This window comes from Cucumis sativus, chromosome 1, assembly GCF_000004075.3.
Source record: "Cucumis sativus cultivar 9930 chromosome 1, Cucumber_9930_V3, whole genome shotgun sequence".
In the NCBI taxonomy this organism is placed as follows: Eukaryota; Viridiplantae; Streptophyta; class Magnoliopsida; order Cucurbitales; family Cucurbitaceae; genus Cucumis; species Cucumis sativus.
In genome coordinates, this window is record NC_026655.2 from 17,413,453 (window position 1) to 17,431,312 (window position 17,860).

The window sequence follows — 17,860 nt, forward strand, 5'->3', positions numbered from 1 at the left end:
TATTTAATGGGATCATATTTGATTTAATTTAAATAATAAATTATCATTTTAAATTTAATTTAATATAATAAATTATAATTTCATTTTAATTCAATGCATTTATATTTTGGAGTGGAAGGAAGGAGAAGGGCGTCTTCAAAGACTCGCCAAATTTACAGCTTATGTTTTTTTTAAATGCATTATTTTTCTAAATAGTTTAATAAATACATTATTATTCTTTCTAAAGAGCATTATTTTAATAAAACATCCTAAATAATAATAATAAAAAAAAGGTGGAGAGAAAGGATGCAATTTTATTTTAGCGGAATTACATTAAGAAGTGGGTGTGAGAATTCGATAATTTCATAAATTGAAAGGATAATTTGGCGGAGGAAACAGTGACGTTGTGGTGTGGAGAGGAAAATAAGAGGCGGTCCGGTGTCCAACAACTCTTGTGGCGGCTATTTGATTTTGGTGGAATCGGCCACCCGGAGATTCAGTAACACTCCAGCCGTCACCTCAGGAAACGGGAAGTTCATGGCGTCGATATCCTTTTTAACCTCTAAAACCCTAGTCTTACCATCGGTGACCTACCTACCACTATCTTCTTCTTCGTCTTCATCTACAACGCATAGTTGCTGTCTTGGTGGCTGCATATGCTCCTTCCCAATCAAGCCGATTTCTACTTCTAATTTGATTTTTGGTAGAAGGAGAACGGGGAGGCAGGTGGTCCGAATGGCCCCGGATGAAGAGAAGCTCACTCGTCGCAATCCTCTCGATTTCCCAGTTGTATCTTTCTCACTCCTTTCCTCCTTTTTCTTTTTTCCTGCAGCATTTTATGTTTTTTGTCTTGCAATGGAGTTTTTTTTTATGAGATTTGGTGCTTTTGCTTCCCGTTTTTAATTACTTTTGCTACTGCACCCCTAGATTGCTTGGGGGTGGATAATTGAAGCATTTCTAGGAATTGTTATAGTTAGTGATAAATTTTTATCTATGAAGGTTTTAGAAGGCTTATTCGGGAGTTATCTTGCCACGTTTTTCCTGCAAATTATATCTGCCTGCTTGTTTCGGCTATGTCTGGATTTTAGTTGTTAAACTTAGATTGGTAGAAGTTATTGGCAGTCCTCAAGGCATTTTATTGAAGATCTCACGTTGGGAAAAAAAACAAGGGACCTCAAATCTCATTAAGTAGATGGGTTACTCGAATCTTTGTTATCTAATACAATATTTGTCCATGAAGTTCAAACGGGCATTTGGTCCAAAATAAAAAATTGGGATCTGACCCAAGAATGGCGAACCCAAGGAAACACTATCTTGAGGGGCATATTGAGGATCTTACATAGAAAAAATCTGAGGGACTTCACAACTTCAATAAGACAAATGACTTATCTTATTGTCAATTGGTTTTGAGGTAAAACTTTATGTTATCTAATGCGTTTGTGTGGCAGTTCATAGGGCTGGTGCAGTCTCTTTGAGGCATTTGATGCAACTTTGTCAGTTTGCAAGGTGGTCGGGAATCAATTGAGAGAAGTTGCTCTGTCATCCTCCTTTTCAAGAGAAAGAACCATTGTATGTGACAAGCTGCAGATGTGCCATTTGGTGGCATCTTTGGTCCAGAGAAATAGTAGAAGTTTCAGGGAGAGGAGAATTTTCACAGGGACGTTTGAGACCTTGTTAGATTCTATGACCTTGGTGTCCATATCTTTTTCTAATTACCCATTGAGTTACACTTTACTTGATTGGAGCCCCCTCATTTTTGTACGCTCCTCCTTTTTTGATGCTAGTACATTTTTTCACTTTTTTTTCTCAAATAAAAGGATACGCCAGATGTCATGAATGTTTGTGTTAGGACTCTTCCCCCTGCACACAGAAAATCCCAATAACAATATAGAAACAGAGATGGTACTTTGGATATTTATATATCACTATCAACCAGAAAGTGATCGCAATGATAATCCAGAACAAAAGAAAACAATAACAACAAGATAAGAAAATGATAGTAAAGGACTCCTGGCAATTTGAGAAGCTGGCTCTCTCCCTAAAAGCTCTCAGCAGCTTTTCCCAAAAATATAACCTACCTCATCAATCCCTAAAAACATTCCTTAAGTACCTCCATTCCCTTGGTAGGACCTCTCCAAGATATTCCTTTCATTTATTTATATGGGCCGAGCTGTCTTCTTGAACATTCTCTTTTTTACCCTTCCGTTTGTAGGTATGTATGATAGGAGGTCTAACAGTTTGTTGGGTAATTTAATAGTTTATCTTGGTATCTGCCCTTTTCAGTTTTGGTTGTGTCGATATAATGGTTCCATGGACTTAATTTGATGCTTGATGTCTGTTTGTTCATTTTAGTTTCCTGTTCTGTGGCTGGGGTTCTACTTAATGATTTTGGAAAATAAACATGATATCATTATGTTGTTCATAAATTTGTCATGAATATTAGTAAGCACGCATCTTTTGCGCTTCATTTTGTAGTATGAAACTTTAGATGTTCTTACCTGAAAACTAAGTTTATTTAGTAACTAGTAAGAAAATTCTATGAAGTGCTAGAGTAGGCTGTTACTGGTGTTCTTTTACATTTAATGCTTCTTAACTCTTTGGTTGCAGGAGTGGGAGAGGCCTAGGCCAGGACGTAGACCAGACATCTTTCCTCAATTTAGCCCCATGAAAACACCACTGCCACCACCATTGCCATGTGATCCCCCCCTTGAAGAAGACGAGGAGGAGGAGGAGAAGGAAGAGGAAGAAGAGGAAAATCCTGACAAGGAAAATCCAGATGAGCCTGGGGAGGAATAGATGCTGTCCTTGAAGAACTACTTGAGTTCCTTTCCCTTTTTCCATCTTCACTTTGTTTTTTGATAGGCTGAAAGCGTTAGATATCCCTAGGGGATGATGAGCTGAGTTAGTTTACAATGAACCAAATATGTTTGAGAGCTACAACTTATATTGCAATTCTATATTAAAGTAAATCTCTTAGGATTTCTTATTTTCTCGAGTTCCCCTGCTATAGGCAATGTATTTTACGAATAATTATCATGAATGATATGCCTTCTCTCCCGTTTGTACTCTCTTATATTTGAGTGTAGTTTCAGAGCAAATCTTTAGAAGCTGACGCAGGGTAGCACAAGGGGTTTCGCATTACTATATTGACACAAATCCCATAAACTGTTTGTTCTAATTGGTCTCTGTTGTTATCATTATTTTTTTTTATGCAATTCCTTGTTGTTTTCCAAGAACGTGACTGGATGCAATTATTAACTATTAGAGAAAAAAGCCTCTCTTTTTCAAAGGCCTGTCATGATTTGCTACGGCTAAACGACAGTGTAATATGAGAGCAAGTAAAAATTTGTATGGTGCATGCTTACAGAAATAGGCAATCTACTCTACTTGCAGTCTGAATCTTTTTTTTTTTTTTTTATCAATTGAGGTTGGATTTATGTAGTCATTGACTTTTTAGATAGCCACTGAATATAGTATATAATGGTTCTCACTTTGCAGGATGCATTATACAAGTACTTGAAAATTCCCAACTTTAAAAATTCGTTGGTTGCAAACTAACTTCTTGGGTACCAGTCAAACTTTCGTTCTTTGCCAGATATATTGAAAGTGCGCAGGTCCCAGTGTCAGCTGCAGTTGATGATTTGCAGCTTCAACCACGTACTTCTATTCTTCCCTTCCACTCTTTTGAAGAATCATCCATCCACAGGGCATCTGCTTTGGCTTCCTCTCTTATAGACAGTCATGGTATGTTCTATCAACTTCATCTAGACAGCTTTTTCATCTTTCTTGATTCTTCAATTCCTTTACTTTGTTTGATAACAACATATATGTATCTGATATTCAATACTTGAGTTAGTTCTTTTCATATCCCCAACCATCAGTTATTGAAGAATCAACAATGAACCTTCTCTTTTCTTTTTTTTTGGTTGCAGAATCTTACCCCCTTTCTGTTTAGGTCACTCGTAAGGCTGCTACTATCCCTAATTGTCCAGCCTGTGGCCTCTGTCTCAACCTTGCTTTTCTACAGTGACATTCTTCCTCAGCATATGGTTTCAGAGCGACTTGTTCGACATGAATTGCTTGATCGAGAAAACTACCTATTCCATTTTCTTGTTAACTTTTTGAAGTGCTTTTGGTGAAGAAAGAAGAAGATGAAAAGTGGCACATCTTTTTCAGAGACCCATCTCGATTTTTTCCCCTCGGGTTTATCTGGCTTTTCCGATGCCATTGGGAGGTCTATTTCGAAGGTTATTATTTGAAAACTACTTTGATTGTGACCTAAAACTTGCAATAAAATGAAATCATGCTTGTTGCTTTCTCTCTTGTCATTAGGTAAATGCATCCCCCTCTTGTTTGTAATTTCTTAGTGGTGTGTCCACTTTCCCACGTCTGATTGATCATATTCTCAAATTAATCGAGTTTGAAACGACATTCTAAATGCTTAAAACATTATTATGATCGATCATGTTTCATTAAATCTTTCGATGATGTTTATGTTTCCTCTTCCACTCATTTTTATTGTCACGCGTGTGTGTTTAGTTCTATTCTTTGTATTTATAAACTATTGAAGAAAAAAAGAAAAAGAGTAAGATGTAAAATCAAAGCCTGTGTTGACTTCAACTGAATCCATTTCTACCAGACCAAGTTGTCTGTTTTTCTTTCTTTTTTTTTTCATAATTTTTTGTGAGATTAATTATAGAATCTCCCAAAAAGTTTAAACCATGTAATGTGGTAGATTGACCAAAAAGCTTCGTTGTTATACTAATATGACATTGACATTAACATTAACATTAATTTTCAGAATTTCTAATATATATTTTGTGTTGGAAATAGAATAGTATTTTGTTTCATTTGCCAATCATTTAATGGATAAATTTAGGGATTGGTCGGTTGTTCATATGCTGACGCGGACACGCATGCTCCACCCTTTCTGTCTTCCACTCTTTGTTTTATTTTACACACCACATTAATATTTTATTTTTGTTATTTTATCAACTTTCCCCCATTGCTTATTATGAAATAAGCCCATTTCTTTTGTTCCTTTAAATTAATATTATGTTTTGAATAAGAAAGTGTAAATTGGAATCAAGCGTGGTTCATGCGATGTGCTACTCCAACCATGTGCCAATCTAGTCTTGTTTTGTTATGACTCTAGAAAGAAAGAAAGAAAAAAAGAGATTACACTAAACCACCTGATTTCTTTTACTTTTTCTTTTATTTTTAAGTAAAAAGTGAATGAATTTGAACTAGAGACATTTGATTTGTAATGTACATTTGTATTAGTTGAGCTATGTTTTTGTTATCATAATTTGAATTCATTTATTTATTTATAAGCAATCAACTCAACTCTAAAAAAATTAAGAAAAAAAGTAAACTCAATTTTATAAGTTTCTCTCTCTAATATTCTTCTCCTTTTCTAAAATTTTTCATTTGTTTTTTTGTGTCTTTAATCAGACAATTCAATTGATTTCTTCTCTCTCTCTCTCTTTTGGGACATTCAATTGATTAGTTTAAATACTTGTCTTAGCTTTAAATAATAAATTAGCCCTTCTCAGTAGACCCACATTCCATTGTCCTTATAGAAAGGAGAAAAATAAAATCAAATTTACCTCTAAAATTGTCTCTGTGTAATCAAATAGACGATGTTGCTATCTTTGTTTTATTTTTTTTCCTTTTTCTTTATTTAAAAGTTGCATCAATCAATTACTTTAAAATGAAACTTTGTATAAGCTATCATCTCATTTTCTAGTGATCAAGGTTGAATTCTCTATCTCTATGTTATGGTACTCAGGAGAAGAAAATAAATAAGTAGTACAGATATTGTGATAGATGCTTGCATTGAATCATCAAATATACTAATCTAGACTCGTTGAAAGTTGATAGATTTTTTTTTGTTGTAATCAACTTTTTTTTATTTTACAATTACAACACTAGAGCACTGAAATTTTTGTTTGAAATTGTAAGTTCTAAAAATTAATTTAATAGTGGACTTGTGTAAGGATGGAACTTGTGAAAGTCGATGGCTTGAGTTTTATTGAAATGAATTTAGTTTCCAAGGGGTTTCTAGTTTATTTAGATAGTGAGTAAGTATAACAAAAGGTAAACTTGCAACACTTGACTAAGCTTAAAGTTTATTGAATTGAAAAAAATTGGAAATGGCTTGTTAAATTTATTTCAATAATAAATATAAAAATGGTATATCCCCTTTCATTGGGCCTTTCTATTGGTAATTCTCTAATGGAGATGATGGCTTCTTCAAACATTAGAGTGGTTGGGACACAACTTTGCCACCATAGAATTAAAGTGCAAAGTAGTGCTCTTTGAAAAATTTTCCCACTCAAGAATTAATTAATTGGATGGTGCACAATTTTTTAAAAAGTTTTTGTGGAAAGCACAATGTTAGCTAAAATATTTCAAACTTCAAAACTTCTTTGTAACATTCCTCCATACCCTATAAATGAGTTTTATGTTTAAAAAGTGTTATAAGTATTTAAAAAGCTAATGGCAATATTTTCGTTATTAATTAATTTAAAAACCCATCAATCGATTATTAAAGGTAACTGAAAGTGTATGAAAATTAAGATCTTGGTAATTTGGAAATGATATTGCAATATAGATTAAAGCTTTTGGTCCGGCAGAATAAATTTTAAAAAAAAGGACCAATTTAGGGTAGTCGGGCCTTTAACCTAACCTTGCTCTTGGCATCGACCTCGAACATTTTTACACTTTCTAAATACATCATTATATAACTATATATATATATATAAAGTAACTGCAATTATACTTTCAAAGTTTTTAGTTTCCCCATTCTTGTGTTTTTTTTTTCTTTCTCAATAATATTATAATATTTTTAGTACAGAAACAGAAATAATGTATAAAGAAAAAGCACTTGAAATAGTTTGGATAACATCAATATGAAAGTTGTTTCTATTTCCTTTCCAGTTTTCAATATGTCCTTCAATAGATCCAATAGATCAGTTGCCATCACTTTGTAACTAATAATAAGGAAGGCCCCTCTAAATAAATAAAAAGAAACCCAAAGTGTGAATGTGTTTTGTGTTAATATCAAATTCAAACTTTTATCTCGAAGTACAGGAAATAAATGCATTATTTAGAATATGAAGAAGTGTGATAATCAATACTTCCAATTGGTATTGGTATTAGTCATCCATCATAATTCAAACAGCTATTTATTTGAGGCAAACGTGTATCAAATGATCAAGGAGCTTTAAATTGCATACATACATTGTTTACCCCAATAATTTCTACTCTTTTACCTTTCAGTTTCTAAATCTTATGCTTCCTCATTTTTACTTTTCTTCTCACCTAATCTCTAAACTTCCGTAGTTTATATTTTTAATCTCATTTTTTGTAGGGTGGGTAAAATATTTGACCTTCTTCTTTCCTGATTTTTTTCTTCTAACTTTTTTAATTACTATTCTTAAAAAAATCTTTTTTTTTAATCGAATATTCATCTTCAATTATTGCTAATATATATTAATTAACTAATTATAGTAAAATAAATATAAATATTTATAAAACACACTAAAATTTCAAACTTCATGAAAGATACATATTTATATATAATCTACTATTGATAGTATTTTAAATTTTACCATATTTTGTAACTATTTTTGAGTATTTTTGTTTTTTTATTAATTAATTTAATAGATAAAATAAAATAATTATTAACAATTAAATTTCACTATTTTTTTTATCATTATTCAAATTTATTTTGAATTAATTAACTAAATTTTATATCAATGATGACAGCAAAAACTGGAGAGTAAAAATGTAAAATATTAAAATATAAGATGAAATAAAAACTAAACCCTAAATTTAAAAAGAGTAAAGCAAGATTTTAAAACTTAAACAAAGTCAGAAACACTTTTGAAAATAAAAGTGGAAGGGTTGGATAGGAACAACCCAACTTAATTGTGACAGTATTTTATAGGGATATTTACAAAGTGCTAAAACATTTATACTGATTTAACCATTTAAAAAACCAAAAAAGTTACCACCCAACCGAAAATACAAAATACAAAAGGTGGCATGTGTTTAATTGAAATCCAGCCAAAAACAACTTGTTTAGATTTGATTATTGGAGAGCAATCGTTTTGATATATGATTGTTTAGATTTGAATATAAGATTGTTTAGATTTAATGTTTAAATTTGGGTAGACAAATCTTAACCATTTTTTTAGATGATTTATATTTGGTAACATTGAAAAAAATGTGGATGTTAACTAGTTTTTTCATTTTGTGAGAGGAGGGATAAATATTTGGACTAAAATAACCAATTTTATTTGAAGAATATTGTAAAATGAAATATAATATATTAATTTAAAAATAAAAAATAAAAACATAAATGGTTAGCCCTTCAAATTCCCTCCACAGCTGTGTTTTGTTGTATGGTTTGATTCAAAACGACGCCAAAAGGAAAAGAACAGCAACATGACCATACCATGTGCAACCAAGGTGACTCACATTATCGTCAATGAACTTCTGTTATAACGGTCGTTAAATTCTGTAGTGGCTGACGCCGCTGACCTAACGCTTAAGACAACCCCTTAATTCCTAACTTTTAATTATTCCCGCTTTTATCCCTAATCCGAATCATCAAAATTAAACTCAAACCATCTGCGTTCCAGCTCAGCACCAAACGCCGCCGTTTACTTAACCCATTTTTCAAGCATCCACAACCCCATTAAGTCATCTCATCCAACGCCCACGATCTCTCTATCGCTTTCGTCTTCACTCGCCGATTCTTACGGTAGGTCCAAGGTGAGGATTTGAATTCCGAAAATGCCCATCCAACGTTCAAATGCATTGGTACGAATTAGTGTCTTTTGAGCGAAAGAGAAGGGGTAGTTTTGTGAATGGTTAATTTTGTGGTTTAGACAGATTTTTGAAAAAAGTGAACGGCACACTCGAGTGGGTTTAGGAAGATACCTTTTCTGGTACAGTGTTCTTTTTTTTTATTTTTTTGATAGCTTCGTCGTCTTCCTCTTCTTTCCTTAGCTCTCTGTTATTTCCATTTTACTTCATTCCTTCTTTCTCTCTCTATTTTCTCTCTCTCTCTCTCTCTCTCTCTTCATTCCAGTTTTTGCTGATGATTCGTTTGGTTTTTGGGGCTGAGGTAATATAGCTTTCAAGAGTTGTAGGGAACTTTAAGATCTGAAGATGTTGGATGGGATTCTCGGCCGGGGATTTACATCCAAGTGGTATTTACTCCCGATCTGTTTTTTTTTTCTGTATTCAATTTGATTTTTCTTTTTTAATTTTTGAGTTTCTCGAGTGTTTAAATGAGGTATGCTTTGTTTTCTTGTTATTTGTAGCAAATCCTTGATTAAATTGACCAAAAGTCGGATCGATGTGATTCGGAGGAAGAAGAAAGCTACTCTGAAATTTTTGAAGAAAGATATTGCTGATCTACTCGCAAATGGGCTGGACATTAATGCTTATGGAAGGGTAATTTGATTTTTTTTGTGTGAAAGAATTACTGGCTTCCTTGCTTCTGATCCGATTGTTGAATTTAAAATTGTTTCAATGCTCGTAGGGCGTAAGCCCAAATGAGCAGTGTTATGAGGGGCATGTTTCTTTTTTTTTTTTCCTTTTTTTGGAACAATATAATGTTTATGTGGTGTTGTTCAAGTGTTTATTTATGTCTGGAAACCATATCTAATTTCTTATAATTTCCAATTCCATTTTTGGTCTTTGATCTTCGAACTTTTGTAAATGAGTATGGATTTCTGTTGCTTCTTCTCTGATTATTATGCTAACTATTATGGTATATCTATCATATAATTGCCTTAATGAAACTGTTGCTTGGTGTAAAACAGGCTGAGGGGCTTCTAGTTGAATTGACAATTTCGTCCTGTTATGATTTCGTGGAACAATCATGTGATACTGTGCTGCAACATCTTCCGATCATGCAAAAGCAGAGGTATGGAATCATGCTTATGTGTTGTGAATTGTGAATTGTGCTTAGAGTTCCACACGGATAAGCATATTTTCTTTCTTCTTTTTACTCATTTTCTTTGTTCTAATATATACATTTTAATATGTATGCTTGAAATTATAACTGTTGCCGTTCCTTGCCAATATAAGAGAAATGTTAATATAGAAGAGTTGGATGACGAGGGTTGACAATTTGATTGAACTTCCAGTGCACCATATTTTGTTGTATGCTAATCTATTTATACTCTTCGAATTTCAGAACTGGCTCTTAGATTTTTCCCTTAGATTTTCTGGGCATAGGACATTAGTCTTTTGTACACTCTGTATTCTTTTGTTCTCATTTTCCATCCAACGTAATTGTACTTTATTGGTTTTGTGATGACATATTGATTTGAGGTGTCTGGCATGTGTGATGAAATAGAGCAATGGATGGATAGTAGGTTGGTTTTTGGTTGTTTTCTGGAGTTGTATGAAGTTTTTCGGATATCGTGATAGCTGGGAGGGTGTGTTCTATAGATTCTGGTTTAGGACGACTATATCATTGTACAAATTTGGTCTCTGACTTTATATTGGATAATTTATGTTTGCTGATTCCCTGTGTTTGTTCTTTACAGGGAATGCCCTGATGAATGTTGTGAGGCTATCGCTTCTCTAATGTTTGCTGCTGCTAGATTTTCGGATTTACCAGAATTGCGTGAGCTCAGGCAAATTTTTCAAGAGAGGTTTGGAACTTCTTTGGAACATTTGGAAAACCAAAAGGTAATAATACCTAATTAGCCAACCTTCAGGTTTCCTGGACCTTTCTTAATGAGAAACTAATTACCGATTCTTTTTCTGTAGTTTGTTGAGAATTTAGCTTCCAAACCTTCCACATTGGAGAAGAAAGTCCAGTTATTGCAAGACATAGCGTTGGAGTTTTCAATTAAGTGGGATTCTGTGGGTTTTGAGAAGAGAATGTCCACTCCCCCAGCCTATGCTAAGGTGCACCCCGTTTCCTTATTTTACTGCTTTCTAGTTTCTAACATGCAAAAAACGAGATTGACCCCTTGAAACTTGACAGTATCAAATTTTGAACTTTGATAGATTTGTATTTGAATGAGTTTTTGGTTTTCAGCAGTTTAGCTGTCATACGATGTAATTCATAAGTTGTATTGAGAAGTTGTTAGATGTTCTTTAACATTTATACTTCCTGTCTCCGAATTCTGCAGGGCGTACCTAAAGATCAAAGGTCTTACAATGCTGTGGTAGACAAAAGTTCTCATGCTAAGGAAATTGATCCAAGAGTGGGGAAGGATGGTGGTGTATCATACAAAGAAAATTTTGAGCATGCAAATGGCAGGCACAGATTCGTCAATCCTAGCGATAGTACCATTTCAGGAGGAAAAGAACCTAAATTTCAGGTTAGGCAAGAATTACCCGGACATGGACATGAGAATAGAGTATATGACAAAGAAGAAACACCCATGGAATTTGATGGCCGGTTAAATCATTATGGAGAGAAGAAAGGTTCCACAGTTAGTAAGCATGAAGCTAGAAATGGGACAGTGGGTTCTAGCCCTAGAATTGGTAGAATGGGCAGCTCCTCTTCGAGTGAAGTACCAGGAGATGCAGATAATGGACTAGTTGTGCATAATGGCAGAGGACGGACAGTTCCAGATTATTTGAAGTCACCTTACAATATTCCAGGTCCTCCTATTAGTAAGCATGAAGCTGGAAATGGAATGATGGGCTCTGCCTTCAGAACTAGTAGAATGGGTAGTTCTTCGTCCAGTGAAGTATTGGGGGATGCAGATGATCGACCAGTTGTGCATAATGCGCGAGAGAGGACTGTTCCAAATATCTTGAAGTCTTCACCTTACAATAATCCAGGTCTTGCTCCTAGTGATGCAGGATTGCAGTTAAAGAGTGACATTAAAGAGCCATCATCTGGTAATACTCATACTGGGCATAATGGGTTGATACTTAAGAGTGATTTAAAAGACTCATCATTTGTCAATACTCATAATGGGCATCGATATGCAGTCCTACAAGGGAAGGTCGAGGAGGATAAACAGAGTTTGAAACCCAGCTACAACAGTATCCTCCCTCCTCCATATGTAAAAGCCAACTCTAGAAGGAAGGATCACAGGAGCCATTCAGAACTATTGCGTACAGGCCACGACAACAATTGTGTTTCAACAGATCCTCAGAAGCCTGTCAAGTCAGAAATAACTGCCCCTGCTCTCCAATTAGAACCCGGCCATCCTGACCATGAGCGGCAGGTTACTAGTCCTATACGGTCAAGTAGTCGTGGTGGTGAGATGGACCATGTCTTTGGTACTCGGATACCTCCTGATGCTCTGCCAAAACCAAGATCGGTACGGAGAAGGCACCATAAGCCACGTTCTAGTCATTCAGTTGATGACAATGCTGAGGACATTAGAATGGTGAGAAAAAAGTCGAGAAGTAGTAGGAGAAGAGATGATAAACGAGGCTTGCAGCTGTTAGTAGACGAACAGGAGAATGAAAGGGACGAAGAAGAAAGGATAATAGACAAGCTTTTGATACATTACAGTAAGAAACCTTCATCCTTTGAACCAGGAAAGATGAGGAGGAAACCTAAAAATCTCCTTGCTCCTGAAAATGGTGCTCATGCTGCCAAGTCCCCTTTGAATTTAATTAGCAGAGACGGGGCTGATGAGCAGGCAGATTCAGTTCCTCCAGCACGATCAGCTTCCCTACCTCGTGAACATAATCTGGGTTTATCAGAAGCAACCAAAGTATTTACTCGTGCTGCTTCCTTTCAACCAGACCGATCAAGTGCAGCTAAACACGTTCATCCTAAGTTACCTGACTACGATGATTTGGCTGCCCGATTTGCAGCCTTGAGAGGAAGGTAAACTGTTTCATTAATAATACCCTTTCCATATCTTGATCGCCTGGGAACCAGTGATGCGCACCTAATTCAAGCATTCCAAGTGTGTCTCTCTTGGTTGCTTCTCACACGAACTTTTTCCACATTTCATTGTATAGCCCTTGCGTGTATGTGGGCTGCATCTTGTCATTTTTCCCATTGATTTTTGAAGATTTATACTATTAACCTGTAATAGCGAGTGTGACTTCAAATTTCAAATGATACAGATGATAGCTAAATGTAAGATCAACCCAACCCCATTCCTGAGTTGAGATTGCTAGTGTTGTGCTTGAACGTACTATTTAGGCTGCCTGCTTATATTCATTCATCTAAAAGAAACATTTCCCCCACCCTCCCTCTTTTATTAGTTAAATTAATTTATTAAAAAAAGCATCTTTCTCCTGAAATTTCCATCCCCATCTACTCCTATTGCTTCTTTCAGGTCTTAAACATTATGGGGCCAATCTTGGTATTCTTGCAGACATTTTGGTTCTGTTTTTAAGATTTAGTATCATTGACATTGGACCATTCTTCAACCAAGGTTTTTTCTTGGTTGAAAACTGTTAAAAGACCTTTTTGACCTCAAATATAACTGTGAATTCTCCATCTCGTATACATAACATAAAAAGCCTTCCTATTTGTCAGTCCTACTTTTCCCCACAGCATAAGATTCCTTCTGACCTCTCTCTCTCTTTCTCTCTATTTGTTATCAAATGTTAATGACTGGTTCCCGCCAAAAAAACCCTCTCTTTCTTCTCCCTTTAGTACACCCTGACCCTCATATTTACATCCTTCCCTCCAAGTTTCTACCACTTCACAGTAAAGATTCAGAGAGTGAGAAAGCTTGAGAGAGATGCAGGGAACTTCCAAGGTGATATTGGGAGCTACACTGATAATGGTGGTTAGTCTTGCCATTGTATTAGGCCTCATTCTTGTGTTGCTTGCCGAGCTCTACTGTTCTCTCTTACTCCGCCGTCGTAGGCTTCGAGTTGCCCCGCCCACCACCACTTCCTCCAACTTGCCTGGTGACCTCGTCGCAACTGCCACCAACATTTCCCAGTCTCTGCCTTCAGCTCATCGCAGGGACAACAACCGATCAGCTATTTCTCTTAGCAGCTTGTATGCTCATGGGGTTCTTAGTGCTCCCAGAAACTTTCTTTTCCCTACTGTCCCTTGTGTAAAAGACAACAATGTAGATGATGTAGCTGAACCTGAAGCCAAGAGCCAAAGCTCTCAACTTCATCGGATTATCGACATTGACACCCTTGAATCATCCCTTAGCCCTCGTCCAATCGGCCTCATTTCCACTCCATCCCTCCCATCATCGCCCATTATATCAGCCTCACCTGATGTGTCCATTTTGAAAGCATGTGCTCAGAGTAAATTAAGCCCTGCCATTGCTTGTAATGACAGTTCTTCCAATGGCAGTGACCATTTCATGTACATTTCAAACCCCATCTATGATAATGATGCAATCAGGCCAAGCAGAGGAGAGAACACTCCATTTGAAACACCTAACTCCTCTCCCTCAAGATTGGAAAGATGTAGTTCTTCAGAGGAAGATGAGATTGTAGCATCTCTTTCAAGTACAATCCATTCACTCCCCAATACGCCTCCTTTAACGCCGATGAAGAAACTCCCGGCCGAGGCTTGCTCGGTTACATTGAGAGATGCCAGGTCTCTGGGGAATTCTGGAAGTGATTCTAACACCCACAATGGTTTGTCATCTTCCTCCTCTGGTTCTCCCTGTACCTCACCTTCATGGTGAATGCAATTCAATGGCTGAAGTTTAGATTTATTGTCATATCAGAGCTATCTTTACAGCTTTGTCGTTAACTTTCTATGGTGGGTATGTATTGAATGTGGTGATGAAGAAGAAAGTAGTGAGTTTCTGAAAGCACTGGCCTGACCATTGCACGGCTATCAAAGCCACGCCTATGTACCAACCCATAAAAAGTTATCTAGATTTTGCAAATTTTGTTGTTTTCCGCTTGGTTTGTGTTGTTAATGGAAAGAAGTTGAATTTCTGGGAGACAATATTGCGCTGAGAAATTATAAAATCAATTATAGGCAAAATCCCATTTGAAATGTATATTGATTTTGATGACTGAATGAATGAAAGCAAAAAGAGAGACAAAAGTTTGATATTGATATTGCACCTGAGGTTTTTATCTTGTGTTTCTTGTGAAGAGTGATGATGAACAAGAGAATCCAAAAAGAAGAAAGAAAAAAGGAAACAATTGCTGTCTTTGAGGGACCTCGAGTGCAGTGATGCTTAGAAAGTGGAAAAAAAAAACAAAGAAACAAAAAAGAAGTGTTTCTGTTGGGCCGTTCGGCCATTTCGATAAGGACGATTTATCTGTTGGGGTTCAGACAAGAGACGAGAAGCTTCAGTTTCTGAACCCACCAAATTTATTAGCCAAAAAAATTCATGTATTTTTTTTTTAACTTTTAAAAACTAAAAATACTGATGAATGAGTGGATCCTACAAATGAATGAAAATTAATAATAGTAGCTCACACACATCACAGGGTACTCAATCGGTGGAAACTCCTTTCACACATTAACTACGTCTCATCTATTTGCATTACAATTTTCTTTTTATACAAAGAACTGGGTGCTTTCCCTCCACAACATTACACTATAGTCGTGGTCTTGATTGCTAAGTCCGGATTATAGATGTCCCTAATGTCACATTAGTTTGAGACGTAAGCAACAGATTGGGTGATCACATATTAAGCCAACTCAGATGCTATACAACTATTAAAAACAGGGGCTTTTATACAACTCTTATCTTTTTCATTATATATCTTCTGTGTTGGATTTTGGGTCGCCTTAATTTATGGGCAGCTGAGATGAGTTGCATAAGAGATCTTCACAGGTGTTTAGTCGACTGCATTGTGATACTTAAGTTAGTACGTGACTAATTCAACGAAACACAAATGAAGTAATACCAAAGATGGTTATTTGAAAATTACTTACTCTTTCCTTTTCTTTCCTTTAGGTGGGTTAATAAAATTATTTTAAAGTTTTTTCTCTTACACATGTCTGTGATTATGCGTAACAATGGAGGTATCAAAGCACTAATAGTACTCCAAGTTGTTGGGTGTTAGTTTGGATTCCACTAAATTAATTATCAATTAATATGTATCTATTATTGACTTGGTTGGTTCCCCCAAACTCTTTGACATTTTTCTTGTCGAATGTGTGCTCTCCTATGCCCCCTAAATAAAACCTAATATGTGTTGTCGTACTAAACTTAACTCAATTTCGTTTTGCAGTTTAATGTATTTAATCTATGATTTTATAAGCATTGACTACTCAAAAACGTGTTATCAAATTCCTCCTAAAATTCACGACAATTTTCAAGATTTTACATTCCTATTTTGCTATTTTGTAGGTTTCAATCAAACTAAGGGTAGAATTCGATGTTAATGTCAATTTGGAGCTTAATGGATAGAATTTGCAGTTATAAGTATTTTGTAAAATCTACAATTTTAAAAATTCCCCATTTATTAATAGTATTGTTTAATATTATTTAATTTATTTTAATTAATATAAAACTATAAGATATTAGAGATATTCACTAAATAAGATTTAAATGAAATATTAATTCAATATGATTTAATTAATTATTAACTAGTTGATTAATGGTTAATTAATTAGTTGATTTGAAATTTCTATTCATTTAATACTTTTTAAATTAATAGAATCATATGATTATCTCCTACTCTATAAAAGAAAAAGAGTTATAAATATGTAGAAGAAAAATAATTTTTCTTAACCAAAATAAAACGGATGGTTTTGCTTTTTTGCAAAATAGTTTCTGTCCAAAAAACTTTTTCCATTCCAATCGGTTCCCACGAACCAATCTCATTCTAGAGGATAGAAAAGTCTCCGATGGATGGTGTTCCCAATAAGATGGATTGTAGATTTAGAAACGTCAACAAGAGTAAGTTCTCTGTATCTTTTAATATTTAAAAGCATGCTTAGTTTTTATTTATAATTTTGGTTCTAAATATTGCTAATGTACTGGTATTTTGGGATTTCCAAATTAGTTTTGAAGAATGGTTTTGTAAAATCTTCTGCTGTTAAAGACTTTTATCCCCTTAGCTTGGTCATACAAGAAGATGTTGTTGGAATTTTTTGTCCTAAAACTCGTAGTTTGTAAATCATATTCTGTTCAATAAAGTTGTTATTGAGAAATTAAATATTATAATCTTAAATCCAATAAATCAAGTTCCAAGGCTATTTTTGAATAAACTTGAACTTTATGTGTAAACATAAACGTGGATCAAGTTCGAGTATATAGCCTAAGTAGTCTATAGTATATGAAATAAAGGTTGGGCGCCTTATTTAGAGAAACTATGGATGCGGTCCACTTTGTAGTACAAACGAGGTGATCCTAATTGTTCATGTAGAGACATGAAAGTGGGGGCATCCTATGTAAAATGTTTACATAAGACTGAACCATGAATTAGTCTTTTTTACGTTATAACACCGTTTACTGTTTAAAACTGACTATCTCAATTATTGATGACCTAGGTAACTTAGTCTTAATCCTGAGTTAACTATGAACTCCTGTTCACACGAGATTATCCTTAGATCTGCATAGGTGAGGGCAGCTCATCAGCGTTGGCCCAATAAGCCTCCCATTTCAGGGGTAAGATCATGTGGATAGCTGGGAACATAGGGTACAAGATGGAATTCACTCCTACCCGCTTTAGGGTTAGTAGATAGGTTGTTCTCTTAAGCACTGAATCCAAGTCTTGAACAAGGGGCCCCACCCTCTCATTGGCCCGAGAGGGATTAAGTTTATAGGTTGAACCTTAAACCAATTGTTCAATAGTGGATTAGTGGGACTTAAGGAGCAAGATGTAATCTTGGGGGTAAAACGGTATTTTGACCCAGCCAAGGTTACGAGCAACCTGTGAAGGATTAACTTACTGATTATGGTTTTATCAAATGGACACAAATATATCTATAGTGAGGGGAGTGCAACTACGAGACTTTAGTGGAATGACCCGT

At 35.1% G+C, this 17,860-nt stretch overlaps 3 protein-coding genes across 4 annotated transcripts; all 3 read left to right on the top strand.

Annotated features, from left to right (window-relative positions):
• The first annotated feature begins 324 nt into the window (after positions 1 to 324).
• On the top strand, positions 325 to 3,091 carry LOC101219508 (actin-binding protein). Its single transcript, XM_004148670.3, has 2 exons — positions 325 to 768; positions 2,587 to 3,091. Exons 1-2 carry the CDS (start codon positions 517 to 519, stop codon positions 2,773 to 2,775), a joined length of 441 nt encoding a protein of 146 aa, XP_004148718.1. The 5' UTR covers positions 325 to 516; the 3' UTR covers positions 2,776 to 3,091.
• Positions 3,092 to 8,927: 5,836 nt separating this feature from the next.
• LOC101222109 lies at positions 8,928 to 13,104 on the top strand. Of its 2 annotated transcripts, XM_031884191.1 has the most exons (7): positions 8,928 to 9,203; positions 9,318 to 9,450; positions 9,822 to 9,925; positions 10,554 to 10,698; positions 10,780 to 10,920; positions 11,148 to 11,868; positions 11,962 to 13,104. In XM_031884191.1, the coding sequence occupies exons 1-7, from the start codon at positions 9,163 to 9,165 to the stop codon at positions 12,816 to 12,818; spliced, it is 2,142 nt and encodes a 713-aa protein (XP_031740051.1). In that variant the 5' UTR covers positions 8,928 to 9,162; the 3' UTR covers positions 12,819 to 13,104. The 2 variants fall into 2 exon arrangements, with proteins under 2 accessions (XP_031740051.1, XP_004148726.1); XM_004148678.3 differs by having other exon boundaries at positions 11,148 to 13,104.
• A 219-nt stretch (positions 13,105 to 13,323) lies between these two features.
• Positions 13,324 to 14,983, top strand: LOC105435738. Its single transcript, XM_011658100.2, has one exon. It carries the CDS (start codon positions 13,686 to 13,688, stop codon positions 14,598 to 14,600), a length of 915 nt encoding a protein of 304 aa, XP_011656402.1. The 5' UTR covers positions 13,324 to 13,685; the 3' UTR covers positions 14,601 to 14,983.
• Positions 14,984 to 17,860: the final 2,877 nt, after the last annotated feature.